Source organism: Andrographis paniculata, unplaced genomic scaffold, assembly GCF_009805555.1.
Source record: "Andrographis paniculata isolate CXL003 unplaced genomic scaffold, ASM980555v1 Contig32END, whole genome shotgun sequence".
Lineage (NCBI taxonomy): Eukaryota > Viridiplantae > Streptophyta > Magnoliopsida > Lamiales > Acanthaceae > Andrographis > Andrographis paniculata.
The window spans coordinates 1,695,856-1,719,759 of NW_026137565.1; the positions used below are offsets into that span (position 1 = coordinate 1,695,856).

Genomic DNA, 23,904 nt, shown 5'->3' on the forward strand with positions numbered 1-23,904 from the left:
CTCATCGCCATCCCAGAACAGCAACTTTTGGTGCAAAGTTGACGGTACACACTCGTAAGCGTGAATCCAATCTCACCCCAATAATGCCGCATACGAAGGGCGACTGTCTATTATTACAAACGCTGAGGACAACTTCTTGGTGCCTACTTGTACCTTCACATTAGCAATTCCCGCCGGTTTATACGAATTTCCCATAAAATCCGTAGCTCGCACCAAAGTTGGTATTAAATCATCCCTTGTCTTTCCTAACTTTCTGAACGTCCGAAATGGCATTACATTGGCGAATGCGCCGCCGTCTACCAAAACTCTACCCACTGGTCGTCCTTCCATTAAAGCTTGAACGTACAGGGGTTTTACGTGTTTATTTTTCCCGAACCCGATTCGATCAAAAGTGACTGTTGTCACTATATTGTTCCATTCTGCCGCTGGTTCTTCGTCTACGGTCACTCCCTCATAACTCTGCTCCCCTTCTGGAGCTTTGAATTCAGAAGGTAATACCCCTACGACCGATAGATGACCATCTCCAGCGCCACACTCTTTTGGTTGTAAAGTTTTCGGCACCCATCGACGCTGCCAGTTTGGAGGCGGTCTGGCGTTTGGAGTAGAGAAAATTATGCGAGGTTGTAACTCTTGATTTTTCTGTTGTCTCTCTTTCTGCTCACAGGTTTCCGAGACTTTTCCGTCCTGATTTGCTGCTATCTGAATTTCCGATTCAATTTTCTTGCCTTTAAACCCTGCACTTTTCTGATTTGACTGAACACCTTTAGCTTCCAACTTAGCCTGTAGTCGTTTCCTTTGTGCCCTTCTTTTCTGGGAACGTGTCAGGTCACCCATTGCCCTCCTGGCATTTGTCTCCGGCACATTAGCAGTCCATTTCTCCGAATCTACGGCTGACGGAGGTTTCCGTGTCTTTCTTGGAGTAATAGTAATCTGATCGGCAGATGTAATGGTCCAGACTCGTTTCCCACTAGCAACTTTCACTTCAGCCACCGTAGCATCCGGCTTAATAGTGGAGCTTGGAGCTGTGGCTTTATTTATCATAGCATGACGCTCCCGAACTTCCTGGGCATTCGAAATTGTCACTTTCAGATTAGAGCTCCTTTCTACGACACTAGGCTCCTTATTTCCAACATTTCCATTAGGTGTCTTTCTTACAGACAGCCTATTGAACACTGAACCCCGTTGTGGAATCATGGGCCCGACTCGTTCATGAACCGATTGCCGAACCGGTTGCTTTCTTTTGTTTTGTCCCTTGAGACCTCTTGAGACATGGTATTGATGGATGGTGCAGGAAACGGATTGCATCCACCTGCATACTCTTTTCTGCTAGCTTCAGTCTACCCTCGTCTAAAGCCTTCTGAATCGTGTTCCGTAGGTACGTACAATTGGCGGTAGCATGTGTATAACTCCCATGCCACTTGCAATACACTTTCCCTTTCAATTCCTCTGGTGACGGCACTCGCTGCCCATCTCGGAGTTTGATTTGTTTGTCCTTCAGCAGATGATCAAAAATCTGTTCTACCTTAGACACATCGAAGGTATACTGCACGCCTCCGACCTCCTTACCCCTTCTAGGTTTTAATGCCGAACATGAGTAAGTTTTTCCTTTCAGCAATTCAGCCGCCAACACATCTTGTTCCTCGCCACAGTCTTTGTCGGCTGAACTTTCCTCATCTGCACAACAAGTTATTCCTGTTTTTCCATCTTTTTTCCACCTACCTACAACAGCATCCTGCCTTTCTCGAATGAGCTTTTCTGCCCTCATTGCGAGTGCACTTAGATGCGAAAAATCCTGGAAATCCTGAACTCCCAACCGGTCTCGAAGATCTGATCGCATATTATCCACTGCCATCGCGGTTGCCTGCTGTTCAGGTATCTGCACTGTGCACCGAGTCTTAGCTTGTCGAAATCTCTCCAAAAATTGTGCCACAGGCTCATCATATCCTTGTTTTACAGCTACCAGATGGGATATTGTAGTTTCCACCGGTGGCGCATAAAAACGGTCGTGAAACAGCCTCTCCAGATTCGACCAAGACTGCACAGTACCTGAAGCTAACGATGTATACCACGAAAATGCCGTACCCGTCAAAGACAAAGAAAACAATTGTAAACGATACCAATCATTTCCTCCCAAATCTCCGCACTGAGCTATAAACTTCCCAATATGCTCTATCGTTGATCTCCCATCTTCGCCTGAGAACAGTGAAAAATCGGGTGCTTTATTTCGAACGGGCAATGGCATCATCTCACTTACCCAAGCTGGGTAGGGTCTTTGATACACCGGCCGCTCTTCGAATTTCATTCGCGGGAAAGCTCTTCGGATACTTTCCACTAGAATATCTGTATCTATTAATGGTCGGACTTCCTGTTGATTAGGAATCAGCGGCTGCCCTCCTGGTTCCCAAGCTTGACCAGCCATTCCTCCTTGAGGGACAGCGGCATAAGGAACCTGCTGCGCCCACGGCGGTGGAGGTGCGTTCCAAGCAGGCTGTCCTGCGACCTACCCTTGCAACGCTGTTCCTGGAGGGACTCCGTAGACGCCGCTCCCTGCGACATCTTGTCCTCCCGCCATTTGAAGGCCACAACCTCCGTTGGGTTGCCCTCCTTGCGGGCGTTGGAGAATCGTCACATTACCGAATTGCAGTCCTGCTCCACCCGTCGGTTCCCTAGGCGATCCAGTGTTTCCCCGAACCAAGTTAGAACCGACGTTTCCTGTGAGAGGTGCAATCCCTCCAGCAGATGGAGTTACCCCTCTCGGTCCTCCATATGTGTTTCCTGAAATTCCAGAATTCTGGATTCCACTAGCCTCTGCTCGGTGTTCTTCTTCGCGAATCTGAAACGTTTCATTCCTTACAGTTGGCCGGATCACATAAGCCAATTGCCTGGAAATTTCATACGCGATGTCTCCGATTCCGGCCTGAATACACTGATTCACTTCTCTGTGCACCATGGTCACCATCATCTCGGTCGACGACGATTCCTCATCTCTCCTCAGCCCTGGGATGCGGTTTCCACTGGGATGAACCGGCGTTCCAGTTCCAGTAAATCCTGCACCCTGATTCTGATTGTCCTTGGCGATCACTTTACCGCTGCAAAGTTGCATACACAAATATGAACCCGACTTGGTCCCACTGGGCGTGCCAATTGTTGGATCCTGCGATTCGGAATTCCAAAATAGCTCATCGATTTCGTCGGCGTGGGTTCCGGAAGTACTCTAGAGAGCCAATCCGTCATCAGGCAATGCAGATTTTACACGATTAACGAACTACACTACGATTAACTACGGAAAGCGAGTAAATAAATTGCGGAAAACATCTAAACGGAATTAAATTGCATAAACAAAAATAAAACAGGAAAGAAAAGATATGAAAATAGACGAATTGTTATGTTGTGCGTGTGTGTGTTGTGTTTATTTTTCCTACTTGTAATCCTAGGCTAGAATAACTACTTTTCCCACTAACAGGGGTGGTTACAAATTATTCCCACTTCTTTCTACTTCTCTTAACCATCAAATAACCTCATTCCATCAGTTCCCAACGGCTTCCATTGCTCCTGAACCGGGTTCCATTCGTCTTGAGCATCTTCCATCTTTCCTAGACCAAGTTCCATTCGCTTTGGATCTCTTCCATTGCCTTCAGATCATACCTGCAGCCTACCCTGATTCGTTTCCATCATACTCCCAGCCGGTCTACGGGAATATGTTCCCGACAGCCTTGAATTACATGGAACCCTCACTCTTCATGGTCTTCCATTAGTGTCATGAGGTTTCCGATTCAGAGTTGATGGAGCTTGTCGTCCGAAGATCTATGGAAGTCATATCTTCTTGCACCATGGAAGCTCCGCAGCCTGATGGAAGTCACTATCTTTGATATTTAAATCATTTTGGACTTGGGGTCCAACACTAGCATATTTTTTAAAAAATTTTCATTCTTAATATTCTAATCACAATTGGCATGTGCAGGTCAATGATTCTATATTCAATACATTATTTGCAATTTATATTACTTTTTATTTTCTTCTATTTTTTGTAATTTTCATATTATTTTTTTTCTTTTATTTTTTCTATCAAAATTAATTATTTGATTTAAAATTTCTTAATAATTTTAACTTTAAGATTTTCACGGAATAATTTATATTTATTATTTTTTTCTAATTTATGTTTATATATACTACACAATTTTTTGTTTTAATTATATATCTATATATGTATATATTATTTCTTATAAGTACTTATAAATATGATTATTTATATATGTTTTTCGTATTAATAGTTAAAAAATTATTTCTTTTATAGATTAAAATCAAATTGCATAACTTTTTAAAAGTATTATTTCCTCCGCCTGCTATAATTATATCAATTTTTTTTTTTTATTGGCCGTTAAACTTATATATAATAAAAAATTATTCACTCACAATTTTATTACTCTTATTTTAACAAATAACAATCAATTTGTCGCTATTTTTTTACTTATCAATAGGGGTGAGCACCGTTCAATATTTGCAAATATGCAAGTATTTAGTATAAGAACCGAATCGAACAAATACTCGCAACTATGAACCCTATTCGAACCAAAATTTTAGGTTAACAAAAAATATTTGTAGTATTTGCAAATAATTCAAACCTAACAATTTTTCTTAAAAAAATACATTAAAAATAATTAATTTTTTAATTAAATAAAAATACTTGCAAATATTTTGAATTGAACTAAACCACATTGAACTGAATCTGAATATAATATAATTATTAATATGAATTTAAAAATATAATGATATAAATATATTTGGTTTAATTAATCGAACCGAAAAATTTGTTAAAAATCGAAATCAAATCAAATTAAACAAATATCAAATATGCAGTTTTTGTATTCGAACTGAATTTGCTTGATTAATAAAAAATTCGGTTCGATTCAGTTCATCAGTTTGATGATTTGGTTCGGATATTTTGTCCACCCCTACTTATGGTATCATTTATTTTTTTTATCAATTCTTCAATAATTTTTTTTATAATACTCTTATTTTATATTTTACCTCATCACTCTTATATTAAAATATTATTATTTTTAATCTATGCGCCCAATAAAAAGTGCATAATTTCTTTAATAAATCTAATGTAGAAAATTCATAATTTTAATATTTAATTTAATTAAAAAATTCTAAAGTAATTTTTTAATATTTAAAATTTTAAATTATCAATATTTTTATTAAATTTATTTTTTATACATTTTATTTTAAGAAATTACAAAAAAAAATAATAAATAAATTAGGGCAATATTAATAAGTGAACATGAGAGGATAAAAAATTGCAACGATCACACACGCTTATTTGGAGTATGAAAAATATAAATATAAATTTATTTCTTTGAAATTATTTTATTAATTCCAAAAAATATATATTTGTGCTTGAAGTTATTATACATTAGAATAAATATGATTGAATGTCCCTATGTTATACTTACAATAAGAGCATATATATCGGCATAATGCTCATGTAAATACTCTTAAATAAAATATATATGCTTAAATGTGTTGTCAATGTACTCATGAGCCCACATTCGTTTATAGTTGTTCGAAAACTCACATTTGTATAATGCACATTGTTCTGATGTAGTAAATTAATTTTCCTTATCGTCCAACTTAGTCCATTGTTGTTGCGTAGGGCAAATGATAAAGTTGACACATAAGAGAAATATGAATAGTCTTTCATGTCATATGATCTTGCCATTGAAAAGTATGGCATGAGATGTTGAATGTATACGTACCATGCCCAAACTTTTCTACCAGAGCTAATAGAGGAAGTGTTTTCACCGAGATCTTTAATTGCCTTTTCCATCAGGGGATTGAATGAAGTCGACTACATTCAAGGATACCTGCTATTATACATATAATACCTACGCAATCACCAATCATACCTTGATCGTCAATGTTCGTACCCAGAGCATATTGTTACATACTTGCATTAAATATCGACATACCCGGAAGTAGTTTTTACGTACCGGTAATATGATCTCATATGCTCCTCACTGGTAACATGTGCTTGGGAAATCAATTTTTCTCGGTTTGAAATATTCAATTATTTTCAGTAACCAATGATGAATTCGTCATTATAGTGTTTCCGTGAATTCCAGAATTGTATGTAAAGGTAAACAACACATTTACTATGGATGGATGAAGAATTCAGGAAAAACTTAGTTAAATTATGTTGGTTGTTATTCATACATGTTTTGTGGTCTTCTTATTAAAAAAATATGACATGAGCTGTCGAATGTAAACGTACTGTGCCCAAACTTTTCCATCGGGCCTGGGAGAGGAAATACTCTCATCGAGTTCATAAATTGGCCCATCTATCAGAGAATTGACTGAAATCAACTAAATTAAAGGAATACCTACTACTACACAGATAATATCTGAGCCACCATCATTCATTTTAATACCCCCGAAGTTGGGCCAGTGTTAGGCCGACTCCCGTGGATGAGCCAGTATCAGGCCATCCGAGGTTGAATATAGGTTAAATGAATTGAATAGACTACTCATTTCAACAATTTGTAAAATCCTTTTTTTGAGTCATACTGAAAAAACTCTAGAGTTAAGCGTGTTTGCCCTAAAGTAATTTGAAGAGCGCTGGAAGAACTCATATTGACTTGTGAGGCCAGTCTACAATCCTGACACTCCCGACTTTGCGTGGCTTGTGAGCCGGGGTGTCACATTCATACCTTAACTGTCGGTGTTTGTACCCAAAGCACATATATTTATTCTTGCATCAAATACCTACATACCTTGGTGTAGATTTTACTTACCTATAATACTAGTGTCATATATTTTAGTAACAAATATATATATATATATGCCCTGGTAATGATTGAGTTACATTATCTTAGGTTGTTAAAGTACATGATTGTTGCTACTAATTGAAAATCTTTAGACCTATTACATTGTAATCCACATTGTAGCACACACAATAATATTTGGTCAAGAGCATACTTGCATAAGGCATGACTCGGCTAAGTAGGCGAGTACTCCAGAGCGGCTCCGGCGTACGCCCCAATATGAAGAAAATGTTACTCACAGAGATATGCTGGAAAAGATATTCACCATATTTCATGTCTCTAATATGGTTCTGCAACAACAATATCGAGAGAACTGATTTACTAAATATTGTGACCATATTACTTGTCTTCTTGTTGCTGAGTAGAATAAAAAATTGTTACTGAAAAATCATGACTCAAAGGCCAATTGGTGTAAGTCTATTTCCTGAAGTAAATGCGACCCAATATTTGAATAATGAGACTAGATACAACCGTGGAAGAGGTCGTGAACGAGGTCATGGACATGGACGTGGTCGAGGCAAGTTTATTTCTTACTATTGTTGTGATGGTTATTTTGATGAGCATAAACCATATAGGCCCCTGAAGCAGCCTCGTGATGACATGACAAATGGTCCAGAATTTTTTCTTAAACTCATACTTTGTTGAGTTATATCAAAATTCTTTGAAGCAAAAAAAATATATAAGGCACCCGAAAATGTCAAAGTCCCGAAAATTAACTTTTCAATAATGATGTTAGTGGTAGTGGAGATTGCACTGATCATACACATTTAGATGTGTCTAACTTTTTGGTACACCCAGAAGGTGCATACCTTGAAAACCCTAATAATAGATATTTTGAGCACCCTAATGATGCAATATAATAGCATATTGTATATATTTTTGTACTTATGTACTTCATGATTTTTTATCTTCATATTTTGTAATAAAATATTAGCTATGTATTTTGTTAAATTTTTTAATATATCTATTTTTGTGATATTTCTTCCAAAAGAAATAATTATGAATATTGAACGTGCCTTAAATAATAATTTTGAATAAAATCTATGTCTTATTGATAGTGCATCAATTCACATCATCCTAAAATATAAGAAATATTTCAAAAATCTAAAGTTGGAAAAAAATCATTTTAATACAACATGTGGTAGTGCAAAATTAATTGAAGACTCTGGAAGAGCAATAATATTTCTTCCAGAATGAGTAAAACTTGATATCCAAAATGCACTATATTCTAGCAAATCTCAAAGAAATATGCTAAATTTTAATGATATTCGCAGAAATAGATATCATATTGAGACATCGAACAAGACAAATGATAAATTTTTATTTATTACAAAATTCATTGATTGACAGAAATATGTACGGGATAAATGACCTTTATTGTGTTCCAGCTTATATTACAAAAATTTGAATGTATTTGAAATATATCTGATAGAGCAGAAGTCTACAAATTTTATAATTTGACATGATCGGTTTGGGCATCCCGCTAATATTATGATGAGACGAATTATTGAAAATATTTGTAGTCATACTTTGAAAAATCAAATGGATTAAATACAAATGAGTTGAAATGTGTTGCTTGCTCACAAGAAAAGTTAATATAATTAGACAATCATCAACAAAAGTAGAAAATAAATCCCCTACATTTTTAAAACGAATTCACGGTGATATATATGGACTAGTGGAACCATCATGCAGACAATTTAGATATTTTATGGTGCTTATTGATCCATCTCTCAATGGCCGTACAATTAAATTACAAGCACATTTTTCTGATCACCCGATAAAGAAAATTCATGTTGATAATGCTGGTGGATATTCATCAAATATATTTGATGATTATTGTATGTCTATTGGGATTGATATTGAGCATCATGTACCATATGTACATACTCAAAATGGTCTAGTTGAACACTTATAAAGAAACTACAATTAATTGATAAATATATGTTGATGAAATATAAACTTTCCATATCTGCTTGGGGACATGCAATTTTAAATGTAGCAACACTAATAAGATTAAGACCGAAAATCTATTATAGTTATTCTCCATTACAATTGGTGTACAATAAAAAAACCCAATATATCACATTTTTGAATATTTGGGTGTGCAGTTTATTTGTCAGTAGCACTACCCAACATACAAAAATGGGGCTCCAATGGAGATTAGAGATTGTATGTCGTAACACCCTTATTTGGCTCATATTGGAAATGCTACCGCTACACTGCATCATGAGGTCACCACCTCTTACTTCGGGCCTCACAATACAGTATTAGGGCTAAAATTAACTATAAAGGCATCTTATTATTTAACACAATCCAATTTATGAATAGTTACAAAAAACACGCTCCTAAACATGAGGTTTTCAAATTAGCAATTTACATCAGATGCAAGTTCACTCACTCAACCCGTCTTTCTATATCCCGAGACATCCCCTATCCCGGAGGTGCCATGCATACCTAAATTAAATATTTTTCTTAAAAGCAGTCTAAAATTAAATCCATTTTAAAAACTAACATAAAATATGTCATGCCATACTTAAAAATAAAGTTTAATCTCCATCATTTACAAAATAAGTATCATGACATGCCAATAGTGAAGTAATGCAATAATACTTTCGAACTCGACAACCCATGCATAATACATATATACATCTGTCAAAGTGAGCAGCCGGAATAACCTCGGCCTCATATAGGTTTACTATATTTGTCTAAGTGAGCAGCCGGAATAATCTCGACTCCATAATATTAAACTCACTAGACCATCATCAATAAATAGCCGAAAAACCCTTGGCTCAAAGAAGGACCGGACAAATCCATAATAATATAATGGTCATTCGGTAACTTCCATATACCCACCATACGATCCCTATAATCAATAAATGGATAGCCGACGTTGTTGCCATTAATCACAAGACGCCCCATAGTATGTGATAGCGAATATAGGACCCTCTTGTATAGCCTTACATCGTGTAATATAGTAGAATCCGCACAACTTGGAATCACCCAAAAGAAAACTTGGAAACTTTACTCCTCCTCATGCGCCCTAACGGGGTCATGTTTGGAGTTTGATATATAATCCTAAACTACCGGTAGACCTCACTAGTAGCTACTCTAATGAGTGAAACAACACCTAACACAAATTATTAGACCAAATAAGTCTTAACTACAATGGGTCTAATCCCTTAATGACCATGTGACTAAGCCATCCACTTATTCGACTACTATCGTCTATTATCGCCAAAGTATTACAATACATCAGGGTCGAAGATCCTAACCTTAGATGATGTCATCGCCTAGAACTACTACACACGAGGACTAAACGATAGATTGATAAAATATATTAGATAAATCATGCAATATGTGTGCAACATGTCAAATAAGTAAATTTACCGAAAAGGACTGGTAGGACAACTCACCTCTCCTCATTTTCATAAATTCACAAATAAGATCAAATATGTATATAAACTATCATAAAATGTGGCGTCCCACACATACATACACACACACATATATAAATATATACATGCACTGACAACATTATCCAGATAATAGCACATTAACATTATAATCGTAATCCCATGTAACATGCATACCTAATTTCTTAAAATTAGATTTAATTTTCTACTGTTTATCCCTTTATCGAAACTTCTTTGCTTTTGCAATTTTAGCCAAATCTCCTTCAACATACACCTATTCAATTATTTCCTTAAATCAAATAAGATACATACTCATTCATAGGAAGTATCTTCTTATTCAAATCTAATTTATCAAATTAGCTTGTTGGGTTTCAAACATTTTTATTTGGTAGAATACTATGCTATAGCTATAAAACTCTTGTACCTTCTAATATTTATATCGTTCGATTATTAAATAAAAATCTTTAAAGATATGTTCAAACATGCATGTGCAATACATTGCCGTTCCAATTCCGCTTGGATTGATATGAAATTCTTATAATATGATCCTAAGATTACGATAAGGTTATTAATTAAGTAAATCCGTCGATTAAATAGCTAAATAGTCAATTATAAATTTTTGAAGAATTTCTAATTTAATATCTTAATATCTAAATTCATATTAAAAACTATAATTAAACTCAAGGAATACAACACCAAAGTCGGAATTGAAATTGAACAGACTAAATTTTTTTTTTTCCCTTTCATTCTCTTCTTCTCTCTGACATTTCTTTCTTTTCCTTCGTGGTAAGGGTTTTTGGTATGTTTCGTTAATTAAATTTATATATATATATACAATTATATTATATTGTATTATATTAATATTATTATATATTATATTTTATATTTATATTTATCTTTATCGTTATTTATTTTTTAAGAGTTTTTTTTAATATAGTCGACATACAAAATAGAAATAAAATTTATTCTATAATATTAATTTCTTGCTCTCATTATTATTATCAAAATATTTATTTGATATAATAATATTATTTTATACACTCCGAAATTAAGACATTATATATGCCGGGTATGAATCACCATCTATTATTAAATATCTTAAACTATTAATTGATGATTTTTTTATAATTTGATTTGTTGATTGTCATTTTGACAAGTTGTATTTTTTGACATTAAGGGAATAAGCTTATTAATTAAAAAAGAAAATTACTTGGAAAATACATTTTCAATTTTCTTTAATTAGAAGTGTAATGAATTATATATTTTTAGCAAATAGCAAATCAGTTACCTGATACTTTTTGTGACACCAACAAAGTCCCTAGATCATTTATAGGTGCAAAGAATGCACTGGCTAAAATTATTATCCCCGAAGAACAAATGTAAAGTGCTAATGAATCGAATGTACGCCTGAAGTGTGGCAGGCCTTTAGGATCCAAATATAAAAATTCTCGGAAGAAAAGAGGAACAAATATAGGAGTTGAGGAATTACATCAAAATCCTTACGAAACGAGTAGTAACATAGATCAAATCCTTAAAAAAGTTGATCCTAATAAACTTTTCCCTGAAGAGAATGAATTTATTGAAAATTCAATAAATTATGTTACTACTAAAAAGCATTGGAATCGAAATGATGTATAATTAATAATACTTTTGCATATAATGTAATATTTGATTTAATTGAAAATGAGAGGAATCTTGAACTTAGATCAGTTGATGAATGTAAAAAAAAAAAAAGATTGGCCAATATAAAAAGATGCGATCCAATCTGAATTAAATTCAATAAAAAACAAAAAAAAAAATTAGACACGTTTCACAAACACCTGAAGATGTTAAACATGTTGGTTCTAATTAGGTTTTATTCAAAAATAAAATAAGAACAATAAAATTGCAAAATATAAAGCAAGATTTATTGTCCAAGGTTTTTCATAAAGACTTGGAATTAATTTTAATGAAACTTATTCTCCAGTAATAGATGAAATAACATTTTGATATTTTGTCAGTTTAACAGTTTTTGAAAATTTGGATATGCGTCTGATGGACGTAGTAACAGTCTATTTATACGGCCCATTAGATAGTGATATCTCTATGAAAAATCCTGAATGATTCAGTATGCCTGAAGCATACAAGTCAAAGCCAAAAGAATGTTATTCTATTAAATTACGAAAGTCATTGTATGAGCTCAAATAATTTGGTTGCATATAGTATAATCGTCTCAATAAATCATTACTGAAAGAGGGATATGACAATGATTCTCTTAACCCATGTGTTTTTATAAAGAAAATAAGAGAAAATTTGTGATAATAGCTATTTATGTTGGCGATATGAATTTAATTTTAATCCCTGAAGAAGTCTAAGAAACTATTGAAAATTGAAAAAAGGGTTTGAAATCAAGAATCTGGGAAAATGAAATTTTGCATTGGTCTACAATTTGAACATTTGGAAAATAAAATTTTGATCCATAAATCTGCATATATCTAGAATGTATTAAAATATTTTGCAATAGATAAAACACATTCATTAAGTACTTCAATAGCCATTAAAACTTTTGATCTTATTAATGATCCTTTTAGATCGAAAGAAGAGAACGAGAAAACAATTGGTCCTGAATTACTATATGTAAGTACTATTGACGCACTAATGTATCTAGCTAATAGTACAAGACCATACATAGCATTTGCTGTAAATTTATTAGCAAGATTTAGTGCAATGTCAACATAACGATATTGGAAAAGAATTAAACATATTTTCATTATCTCAGGAACGATTGATCTCAATTTATTACATTCAAAGAATTCTCGACATGAATTGATTGAATATGCAAATGTTGGGTATCATTTTGACCCGCATAAATTCAAGTCTCAGATTGACTATATATTTACTTACGGCAGTATTATGGTCAGACATCTATAGTCAACCTCGGATAGCCTAGCACCGGCTCATCCATGGGAGTTGGCCTAGCACCAACCTAACTCCGAGGGTATTACTTGTGGTATCTTGGAGATCTACTAAACAAATATTAGTCGCAACATCTTCAAATTATGCTAAAATAATAGCAATTCATGAGGCGAGTCGTGAATGTGTATGATTAAGATCAATGAGTCACCATATTTTAAAAAATTATGGTTTGAGATCTGAAAATTTTTCAGATAATCTTCATACTATTTTATATAAAGATAATGCAATTTGTATAGTTTTATATATCAGGGAAGATAGAACGAAAACTATTTCATAAAAAAAATTCTTTACTCATGATCTTTAGAGAAATTGTGAAATAAATGTGTTATAGCTTCGATTGAATGAGAATTTAACAGATTTATTAACCAAAGATTTACCGACTACAACATTCAAAAAACTGGTGAAAAACATCCAAGGACGTCGGTTACGAGATTTCAAATAATGTACACCTCAGGTGGAACAATTTTGAAAGCATGAATTACATAAATTTTTTTCTTTCACTGAAATTTTTCTCTAATCGAATTTTTTCTTAATAAGATTTTAATTAGACGTATTCGTTACAATTAGTAACAACTAAAAGAAAGTGTTATTACACATCACATTTATTACCATATTATTTTGACAAGTCAATTTATAACGACTAATCTAATTGTATTGCATCTATAAATATAAATTCTAGTTTCCAATAATTAATACGCTCTTGATTCCAAACTCTCTCCCTATTTTTAGTCTCTCTCTTTACATTCTCTAACACACACAACTACATATATGTACACACGGTCTTCATATAAAATATATTTATAATATACTACTTCCCTCTCATATTGGGTGTTTTGGTCACTATAGATACGAAAATTTATAATAAATATAATTAGTAAATAATTAAGAATGTATTAATAAAAATAATTAACCTATAATATAAATCATTATAGATTAAGATTAAAATAACTAATTAGTTTAATTAAAATTTAAAAAAATAAATTATAAAATTTAAAATAAGATTAAGATGGATAATCATTTTCCAAAAAAAAAAAATAACATGAAACGTGGGCGGACAAAAATGACAACTTGGACATGTTAAGTAGGACGGAGGGATTAATAAATTACATATCTAGACATCTGCCATTTCTTATCTACATAATATATTAGTATAGCTTATTTTATATATTACATAATAGATAGGATATTCTTATAATTTTGTATAGCATTGGTGCCTACATATAGTTTTAGAACATTTTTTTACTGTCTATAAAAAGTCATAATATACATTGAGTTTGTATATTTTGTATTTATATCATACATTGAGTTTGTTTACTTTGTATTTTTTAGATATAAGTATTTTTTATATTAGGTATGACTAATTATATTAATAATATAAAAAATAAATAATTATAATTTGTATTTAATTGTTAATATTTTATAAATAGATAAAATATATATATTATGGGCGTAGATCATATGTTAATTCAGTCCGGATCAACATATGTTAAACAACATCACTTTTTATGTAATACAACATATATTGTGTTATAAAATATCATGTGATGTGTTCCGTAAGAGATGATCTGGTGGTGTAGGGGTTGAATTTATGACCATGAGGTCATGGGTTCATATGTTGTTTTTTTTTTTTATTACTTTTTCTTTAATCTATTTATTAAAAAAACATTAAATTTTCTAACTAATACAATTACTTTTTTTAAATTAAATATTATTTTATCTATTATTCAATTTTTATGTCTATTTTTTATTGTCAATAAAAAATATATTTTTTTTAAAATAAAAAATACAACTTATTTTATTTTTTTACTATAATAAAATATATTTTTAGCTATATTTTTTAAGAACTAGTAGGCAATTAAATAAACATAATTTTTCATAGCAAAAATATTATTTATTTTTAGTAAAAAAGGATTGAATTTCTCGGAAAGGGAGTAAGTATTTCCCTCCACTCCAACCAAACGCATGCAATAATAAAAATAAAAAATAAAAAACAAAAACGATAATGAATTAATTAATTGATTAATTAGATCCTTAAACCATACCTAACATTAAATTCGAAACTCAAATTTTACTATCTCAAGAAAATTCCAAACCCCAAAATCAGATTTCCATTTTAAACTCCCAAACAAAATTGCAATAATTAATGCAGCTGCAGCAGCACCACCATCTCCTCTCCTCTCTCTCTCTCTCTTCATCTTCTCCATCTTCACAGCGCCAACAATCATATTCATACATACACATACATTCCATACACACAGGACTAGTAAAGGAAAGCATGGAAGGTTTAAAAATGGTGAAAATGGCGAAACCCCATTAAAGATCTGAAGCGGATTTAAGCTTCCACACAGAGAGAGAAAGCAAGAGAGAGAGAGAGAGAGAGAGAGAGAGAGAGAGGAGCAGAAAAGCTAGGCATCATTGTCTTCTTTCCTCTGCTTTTTCCTTTCAGTTACTAACTTTATCCCCATTTTATTCCTCGGACCGGTCTTCATCTCCCCTTTCTTCTTTAGGGTTTCTTTCCCATTCTCTCGCCCCAACTCCATTCAAGATCCACCCCGAACTTCTGCAACCCTTAATTTCATCACCACTCGCCTGAATTGCTTCGTTGAGCTGAAACGGAATTTCTAGGGTTTGCGAATTTGAAATTTGGGGATTTGGGTTAGAATGGGTATGCATGCTTCGTCGAAACGCCTCTGATTGCAGTTTTTGTAGATTAGTTTGAATTTGTGAAGGGTTTGGGAGAATATGAAGCCGTCTTCTTCTTCGTCTCCTGGATTTACTGCTCTGCCGGAGGAAGGTATGCTTGCTTTGCTTTCCGTAGCTTAGCTTAGCTTTCATTTCTGCATTTATTTTTGGCCTTGTCTTTTAGCTGTTTTGCTTTGGTAATAAATTGTATTGTTGTAGGGGAGAATAAATGCTTGAATTCAGAACTGTGGCATGCGTGTGCTGGCCCTTTGGTTTCATTACCACAGATTGGCAGCCGTGTCGTGTATTTTCCTCAAGGCCACAGCGAACAGGTTTTCTTTGCTTTGCTCTTTGAATGCTTGCTTGTGTAGGAATTTGCTTCATTTCTTGTTACTTTTGTGGAATGGAATGGATTCAGATGCATAAATACATAAGCAGGATTCGACTGATTATTAATAATTCTCTGCCGACACATGTGTTTAATTTGTCTGTACATGCTGTTGTTGAGTGATGACGATTGCCTCACCTACTCGGGATATTTTGACATGTATGTTTTGTTGCTTAGTGTTGCACGTGAATTATGCATAGTTATGTGCTTATTTAGAAATGGCAACTGTGGAGATTTGAGCAGGGGAGATGTACTGCTTAATGGCCGTCAAATCTCCATATTGGCGAGGGGGTGGGGTTGGATGGCTGGGGGAGGGGAAATTGATGTTTCAATTGGCAGCGCTGGGTGATTTAGGGTTACTTCTGAGTTTTTATAATCTACCCTTGTTTTTTCGAATAATCTACCCTTGTTTTTTCGAATAGGTTACTGCCTCGACCAACAAGGAAGTGGACACTACTATACCGAACTATCCTGGCTTGGAACCACAGCTGATATGTCAGCTCCACAATGTTACCATGCATGTAAGCCGTGATATCTTTTAATGTATGTGTTGCAAAGGTCCTTTTTTCTATGTGTTACCTGCTTAATGTATGTTTTATAATTGCAGGCGGATGTCGAGACGGATGAAGTCTATGCTCAGATGACATTGCAACCCCTCACCCCTGTAATTAATTACTCAGATCTCTTTGTTTTTACCATTTTTAAATGATAGTTTTAGCTCAGGAACTAATGGTCTGTCGGTTTAGCAAGAGCAAAAAGATATCTGCCTGCTACCAATGGAGCTCGGCGGCCCAAGCAAACAGCCCACCAATTATTTTTGTAAAACATTAACTGCAAGTGATACCAGCACTCATGGAGGATTTTCTGTCCCCCGCCGAGCTGCGGAGAAAGTCTTTCCTCCACTCGTAAGTACTCCTTTGCTTTATTTGCCAATGCATGGTGCTTGAGTTCTTTTCTCCCTCTCTCTCTCTCTCTATATATATATATATATAATATATATACAATAGCTTTTATATATCTCGATTGGTCAGGATTTCTCCCAAACTCCACCGGCACAAGAATTAATTGCAAAGGATCTTCATGGAAATGAATGGAAGTTCAGGCATATCTTTCGAGGTGAGGCTGCAAGAATAGTATGTGAGATTTTCTACCGTTTTGTTCAATAGAGCTTTTGGAGATCATTCCTTATGATACTGAATAATGTATTCCGTCATTTCTTGCTGCAAATACGGTTTCTTTTCCATCGTGTCTTGCATTAAACATTTGACGTGGGGAGCATTTTATTTTATTTTATTTATTTCTCCTAGTTAGTGTAAGGCAGTAAAGGTAAACCGTTTGTAAACTAATACCAGAATTGTACCAAGTGCTTTTTTAGGGTGCTGATTTTGGGGGCGATGAAATATGGTCTGTATCGGTAATCGTGTGCTGAGTTGACATCAAATTCATTTTTGTCTGCATCCAATGCGTGTCATTAATAATGTGATATCCACGTGCATGCAATTTTGGCTCTTGTTTTTGTGTGTTTTGATAGTCACTTTCAAGATTTTAACAATAATTTTGTCCTTGCATTGCATATGACCTTGCAACTGATTTTGTTGTGCTTGCATACAACAGGACAACCAAAGAGGCATCTTCTTACAACAGGATGGAGCGTCTTTGTGAGCGCAAAGAGGCTAGTTTCCGGAGATTCAGTTATTTTCATCTGGTATGCTATGATATCGAGTTTATTTATTTAATCCCAAAACAATCTGTGAAAAAGTATTAAGGTTTCCACATCTTGAAAAAATTGCTCATTAAACAGAGATGCTTAACCACTTATCCCATGAACTCTCATTATCACTAAAGGACGGCAATGGGTTCTGTTCTTACTAGAGCCTTGTCTCGTCTAAATCTGGTTTGGGGCCGTAAATATGGTTTTGGTCTGGAGGAAAATAAACCCTCACTGGATATGAGATTATTGATTAATAAATGATGCAGGGCAGGCCCTTCTTGGGTTCATTAACTGCTTGGCCTGGCCGGTCTGGTCTCAGTTTTGCTGAACCTGCCTCAGTTTCTACCATGGCTTTGCTTAAATTTATTGCTATGGCAACTACCATTTGGGAGTTATATTTATCATTCTAGCTGTGATCTGTTTTTTACGTTTTATACAACAATTTAAGGAATGAAAGCAATCAACTACTCTTGGGAATTCGCCGAGCTAATAGACCTCAAACAGTTATGCCATCATCTGTGCTGTCGAGTGATAGTATGCACATTGGGCTTCTTGCTGCTGCTGCTCATGCAGCAGCAACAAATAGTCGTTTCACTATCTTCTTCAATCCAAGGTAAAATTTAAGGCTGTTCTCGTCAAATATGGAAACTCAGCACCCTCTCATTCCCAGTTTTGCAAATTTCAGGGCTAGCCCATCTGAGTTTGTGATACCCTTGGCAAAATATGCCAAAGCAGTTTATCATACACGAGTTGCTGTGGGTATGCGCTTTAGGATGCTCTTTGAAACTGAAGAATCGAGCGTGCGTAGGTGTGTACTTTTTTCTTTGAATTCATATAAAATGAATGTTTGTAATATTTCTTGGCAAGTGTACTGATTTATTAATTTTTTTAAGATATATGGGTACGATCACTGGCATCAGCGATTTGGATCCTGTCCGTTGGCCGAAGTCACACTGGCGGTCAGTGAAGGTATGCCATAGTTATGTTACCTCTACCAATTTCACAGTTTGTATTGGTGAGAAAGAAAATGTAAAAAAATATAAAGTGATACATAATTTCCGCCATTTGCCTGTCTATGAAAAGTTCTTCACTTGCAAGGCTTTATGAAAAAGAATGTATCTGCACACTCAACCGGGCTTTTTGATAAAATTTAAATATGAATAAAGTATAGTGATGATAATGTGTTTTCTATCGGTTCTAGTTGATTTTCTGTCGAAATTTTGTTTTTCTCTGAATATTTATGTTGCATTTTTGTGCTCAGGTTGGCTGGGACGAGTCGACTACTGGAGAAAGGCAGCAGAGAGTTTCTTTATGGGAGATTGAGCCTTTAACAACTTTCCCTATGTATACATCTCCATTCTCCCTCAGATTAAAGAGACCATGGCCGTCGGGATTGCCCTCGTTCTCCGGTTTGTCTTACATACAAACACCCGAGAAATATGCAATTTGTTTCCTGTTGAAGCTACTCAGATATTTAAAAATGAATTGCTATTAATTCTGGTTCAGGTTTTAAAGACAGTGACGTGAGCATAAATTCTCCATTCACATGGCTTCATGGAGGAATTGGCGATCAAGGGATGCAGTCGTTTAACTTCCAGGGACTTAGTGGGCCCCCATGGATGCAACCGAGGCTTGATGCATCCTCATTTGGTCTACAATCTAATACTTACCAACCAATGGTGCTTCAAGAAATGGCATCGTTAGATACAGCCAAACCTGCAAATCCCAGCCTACTCCAGTTCCAACAAAACATCCTGTCCACAATGCCGAATCAAATGCTGCAACAATCTCACTCTCAGCTGAACTTCCTGCAGAACCTTCCGGAAAATGTCGTTTCTCAGGCTCAGATTTTGCAGCAGCAGTTACAAGGCCGCCTTCCGGCTGTTGACTCCAATTCACTGCAGCAATCCCAGCCACTGTTCCAGCAATTTCAAGATGTACGGTCCAAACCCACTGTCGGGTTGGCCTCCAGTTGTCAGTTTGCTCCAATGCAGGACTTGTTGCAGTCGAACCAGCTGGAAAACTTACCTGATTTTGACCATATGGGCTCGTCTAATAATTCTTCCTTGCAGAGTATTGTGAGCCCGATTTCGCAGGATGGATCATCGCAACATGTACCAAATCCTCACATTTCGCAATCTTCATTGTCCAAACGGGTGGCAATAGACCCACAACTTTCATCCAAGATTTCTCTGTTCAGCACTCTCCATCAAGGGGGACTGGGAACGCCTGATTCCAAGGGTTCGGACCTTTCAGATTTTCTGCCACTGTTCCCTGATCGGGAATTTTCAGATTTCCAAGGCGCTGTGGCGACTTCCCAAAACAATTTAATGTATGAAGTTGGGACTGGCTCGGCTCCTAATCTGTTTAATAATGATAACCAATCATTGTCAGCGCAGTATGTGACCCCTACATTTGGTGCAAGTATGTCTGCTACGGACTTCCCTCTCGACTCTGACATGGCTACCTCGAGTTGCATGGATGAATCAGGGTACTTGCAGTCCTCAGAAAACGTGGAACAGACCACAGCGGCCACAGGAGCCTTTGTAAAGGTGAATAACCACATTTACTTTCTGTGCTAAACCCCAAATCAAAGTCTATTGATTTTTACTAGCTTGTTGAACTTTTCAATTAGAGAGCACATAGTGACTATTTTAGTTCGACAAAAATTAATGTCTGTCAAATGTTACAGAATTAACTTGCGTGCTGTTTATGGTAAGTTTAAATGTAAATTTTTTGTTGAAACTTTTCATAGGTTCACAAGTCTGGGTCCTTTGGGCGTTCCTTGGACATCTCGAAATTCAGCAGCTATCATGAGCTTAGGAGCTCGCTTGCCCGTATGTTTGGGCTCGAAGGCTTGCTGGAGGACCCGCAGAGATCAGGCTGGCAGCTTGTATTCGTTGACCGTGAGAATGATATTCTCTTACTCGGCGATGATCCATGGCAGTAAGTTCGTAACTATTTTTATGCTCTAAGTTCCATATCTCTATATAAAAAAATGTGTTAATTAAGTCGGCAAGTTTTGTTTAAACTAAGAAATGCACTCTAAATTATCTGTTTTCAACCTTCATCGTTTGAATTTATGACATCGAAATGACATATTTGTTTAATGCCCTGTAAATGGCTCGCTGGCACCTCTTATCATTTTGATTGTTTTAAGGGGAAATGTGATCTTGGATCTTACACATCCACTCTGTCCTATATTTGTACATGACACTTATGTGCGTTTTCGGAGATGTCATGTAGAGAGCTGACAATGCCTACACGATTGTCACTGTAGGTATAGATGATCTTTAGAAGGTACTTTCTCCGTCCCAACCCAATAAAGTACCCTTACGTTTTTGTTTTGTTTTAGTAGATTAAAAAATAATAATATTTTATTAGTTAGTGGAAGTGTATAAAATAATTTTAAAATTTAGGGGTATTTATATATAGATTATTTTTACTATAATAAAAAATAGATACTTTTGAGTACGACATATGAAAATGATAAAAATTGTACATTGAGTTGGGACAGAGGGAATATTACTTATAAGATTATAGATTTTTTTTTTTTTTTTTTTGCCCGTAGTTTTAATTAGCCAAAAGGGTTGCTCGTCTATTTGTGTTTGATCGACCATTAGTGTGTTTTTGTTTGGAATGAGTGAATAACTATCACAAGGATGTTTTTATGTACTTTTAAGAAAGAAAAAGGCTTAGTAACTTTTGTGTTGTTTCAATGTTGAGAGTGAGGTTATGTAATGGAGGTGTGGTTTCAATTAATTACAGGGAATTCGTAAACAGCGTGTCGTATATCAAAATCCTGTCTCATCTGGAGGTGCAGCAGATGATCAAAGAAGGGCTCGATCTCCCAAATGCGGGTCAGTCAACCCGGCCTGGTGGCAGCAGCAGCAGCAACACTTGTGACGACTACATGGCGCGAAGGGACGCAAGAAACAACCTGAGTGGGATACCGTCTGTTGGATCGCTCGAATTCTGAGGTGAGGTAAGGTAAGAGTAGCTGATGGTATATCTATGTTGTAGTAAAGTGTTTGAATCTGTTGTTGATTAGGAGGGAGGGACTGTAATGTAGTAATGTAGTAACATTGAAGGAGATGAAACTATGGACTTTTTTGGTGAATTGTAAGAATGAAAATTCTGCATCTTCTTCTTCTTCCTTTTTTATCTGTTGTTTTTTGTCTTTGTGGTGTACTCATCTCCCTTTTCAGACAGTTTGGTCTTTGTTGTTAAAACTTGCTTGTGTCCATATATATGTTCAATATATACAACATGATTTTTTCTTTGTTATAAAAGAAATCTCTTCTAATATAATATATTATAAATATACAGTTTGAATTTCTTAAGGGATTCTTTTTAGATATTATAACACTTTTTGATACAGGAACTAACTTAATTTGCCAAGTTCTTTGGTAAAATTAGTGTAAAAATAAAAGCAGCAAATAATTCAATATTTAATTATGGAAGCTTTCTAGTAAATGAAAGAATTTCTATACATAATCCAATATTAAATGTCTCCTCCAGAATTAAAGCTTTGTAGTAAATGAAAGAATTTCTATATGAATCTCATTTGTCCTAATAAAAAATTCACATCATATGGCCATTGTAGGAATCATTTTTTTTTTTTTAAATCTAATTACTCCTAATACAATTGTCCAAAATCGACCTCATTTCAAATAAACAATAAGAAATTATATTTTACTTTTATAGAAAAATCTCAAACAACAGAAATAATTTATGAGACGGTAATTCTATTTATACAACTTCAATACATAATATTGTACAATAAAAAATATTTACCCTCAATTAACAAAAAAAGATCTTCACTCTAAAAGAATTTAAATTCAATTATAAAATTAACAAAAAATTCTTCATTTGCTTGAACTAATAAAACAACAAATATGTTCTAATCTTTCTAATATCTTCTAAGAAGGAGAGAAACATGCTATTATTATTTCTTATGAGCCAATTTTCAATAAAAATAATATTCCAACAAAAAGCAGATACATCCAAATGATAAAAACTAGAAGAATTCTATAGAAAAGAAATAGAAGATAAAAAAAAAAAAAAAACTAATATCAAAATCTAGATCGTCATGGAGCTGCGTCACCTTCTATGCCACCAAAGCCTCTGAAATTAAAAAAATAAATTCCAAGATTAATAATAATCTACACAACATTAAATAAAACTTTAAAATGACATGACTTGTTAAGAGGAAGAGAATGATCGGAGGATAGTTAAAACAATTATATTGTAAGATCAACAATTTTGTTGTAAAATGTATACGTAGTGTTCACATATGCAAAACAAATGTAAAATGTGGATGCTGATATAACCACATAATTTTATCTATATGTATCTATGAATACGTGTAACAAGTGAAATGAATCCACACACAATTCTCTTCATTCTCTCTGCGCTCTTCTCAATTTCTCTCTACACATTCATTTATTACTAATGAATACGTATCTTTATTACATATATATATATATATAACCATACATACAAAGTTATATTTATGTCACCATACACATAATATCACATACATACCTCACATCACATATATACTATATATTCATACTTACAAAACTTACCTACTTATTTATATTATTTATTATATAACACATTATCAGCACGAAAACTCTTGTCTATTTTATTTTTAGTAAATTTTATTTTTATACTATATATATTATCTATTTTTTAAACTATAGAAAACTTTGCAAAATTTTCTTTTAAACCTCTGTCTCTCACCGGCAATAATTTTCTGACTTGGTCCTTGGATGTAGAAATGCATCTGGTTTCAATAGACCTTGTTCATACAATTTCCAGTAAAAATGCGGCTACAAACCAAGATCGGACCAAGGCTATTATTTTCATTCGTCATCATTTGGACATTCCTCTACAGTATGAATATTTGACGGTGAAAGATCC

At 34.4% G+C, this 23,904-nt stretch overlaps 1 protein-coding gene across 1 annotated transcript; it reads left to right on the forward strand.

The window, feature by feature from the left end:
- The first annotated feature begins 15,341 nt into the window (after positions 1 to 15,341).
- Positions 15,342 to 22,129, forward strand: LOC127247622 (auxin response factor 17-like). Its single transcript, XM_051269557.1, has 14 exons — positions 15,342 to 15,989; positions 16,097 to 16,209; positions 16,688 to 16,786; positions 16,873 to 16,929; positions 17,012 to 17,170; positions 17,297 to 17,381; positions 17,880 to 17,970; positions 18,425 to 18,589; positions 18,662 to 18,784; positions 18,870 to 18,945; positions 19,238 to 19,385; positions 19,483 to 20,528; positions 20,732 to 20,922; positions 21,745 to 22,129. The coding sequence occupies exons 1-14, from the start codon at positions 15,938 to 15,940 to the stop codon at positions 21,953 to 21,955; spliced, it is 2,616 nt and encodes an 871-aa protein (XP_051125514.1). The 5' UTR covers positions 15,342 to 15,937; the 3' UTR covers positions 21,956 to 22,129.
- Positions 22,130 to 23,904: the final 1,775 nt, after the last annotated feature.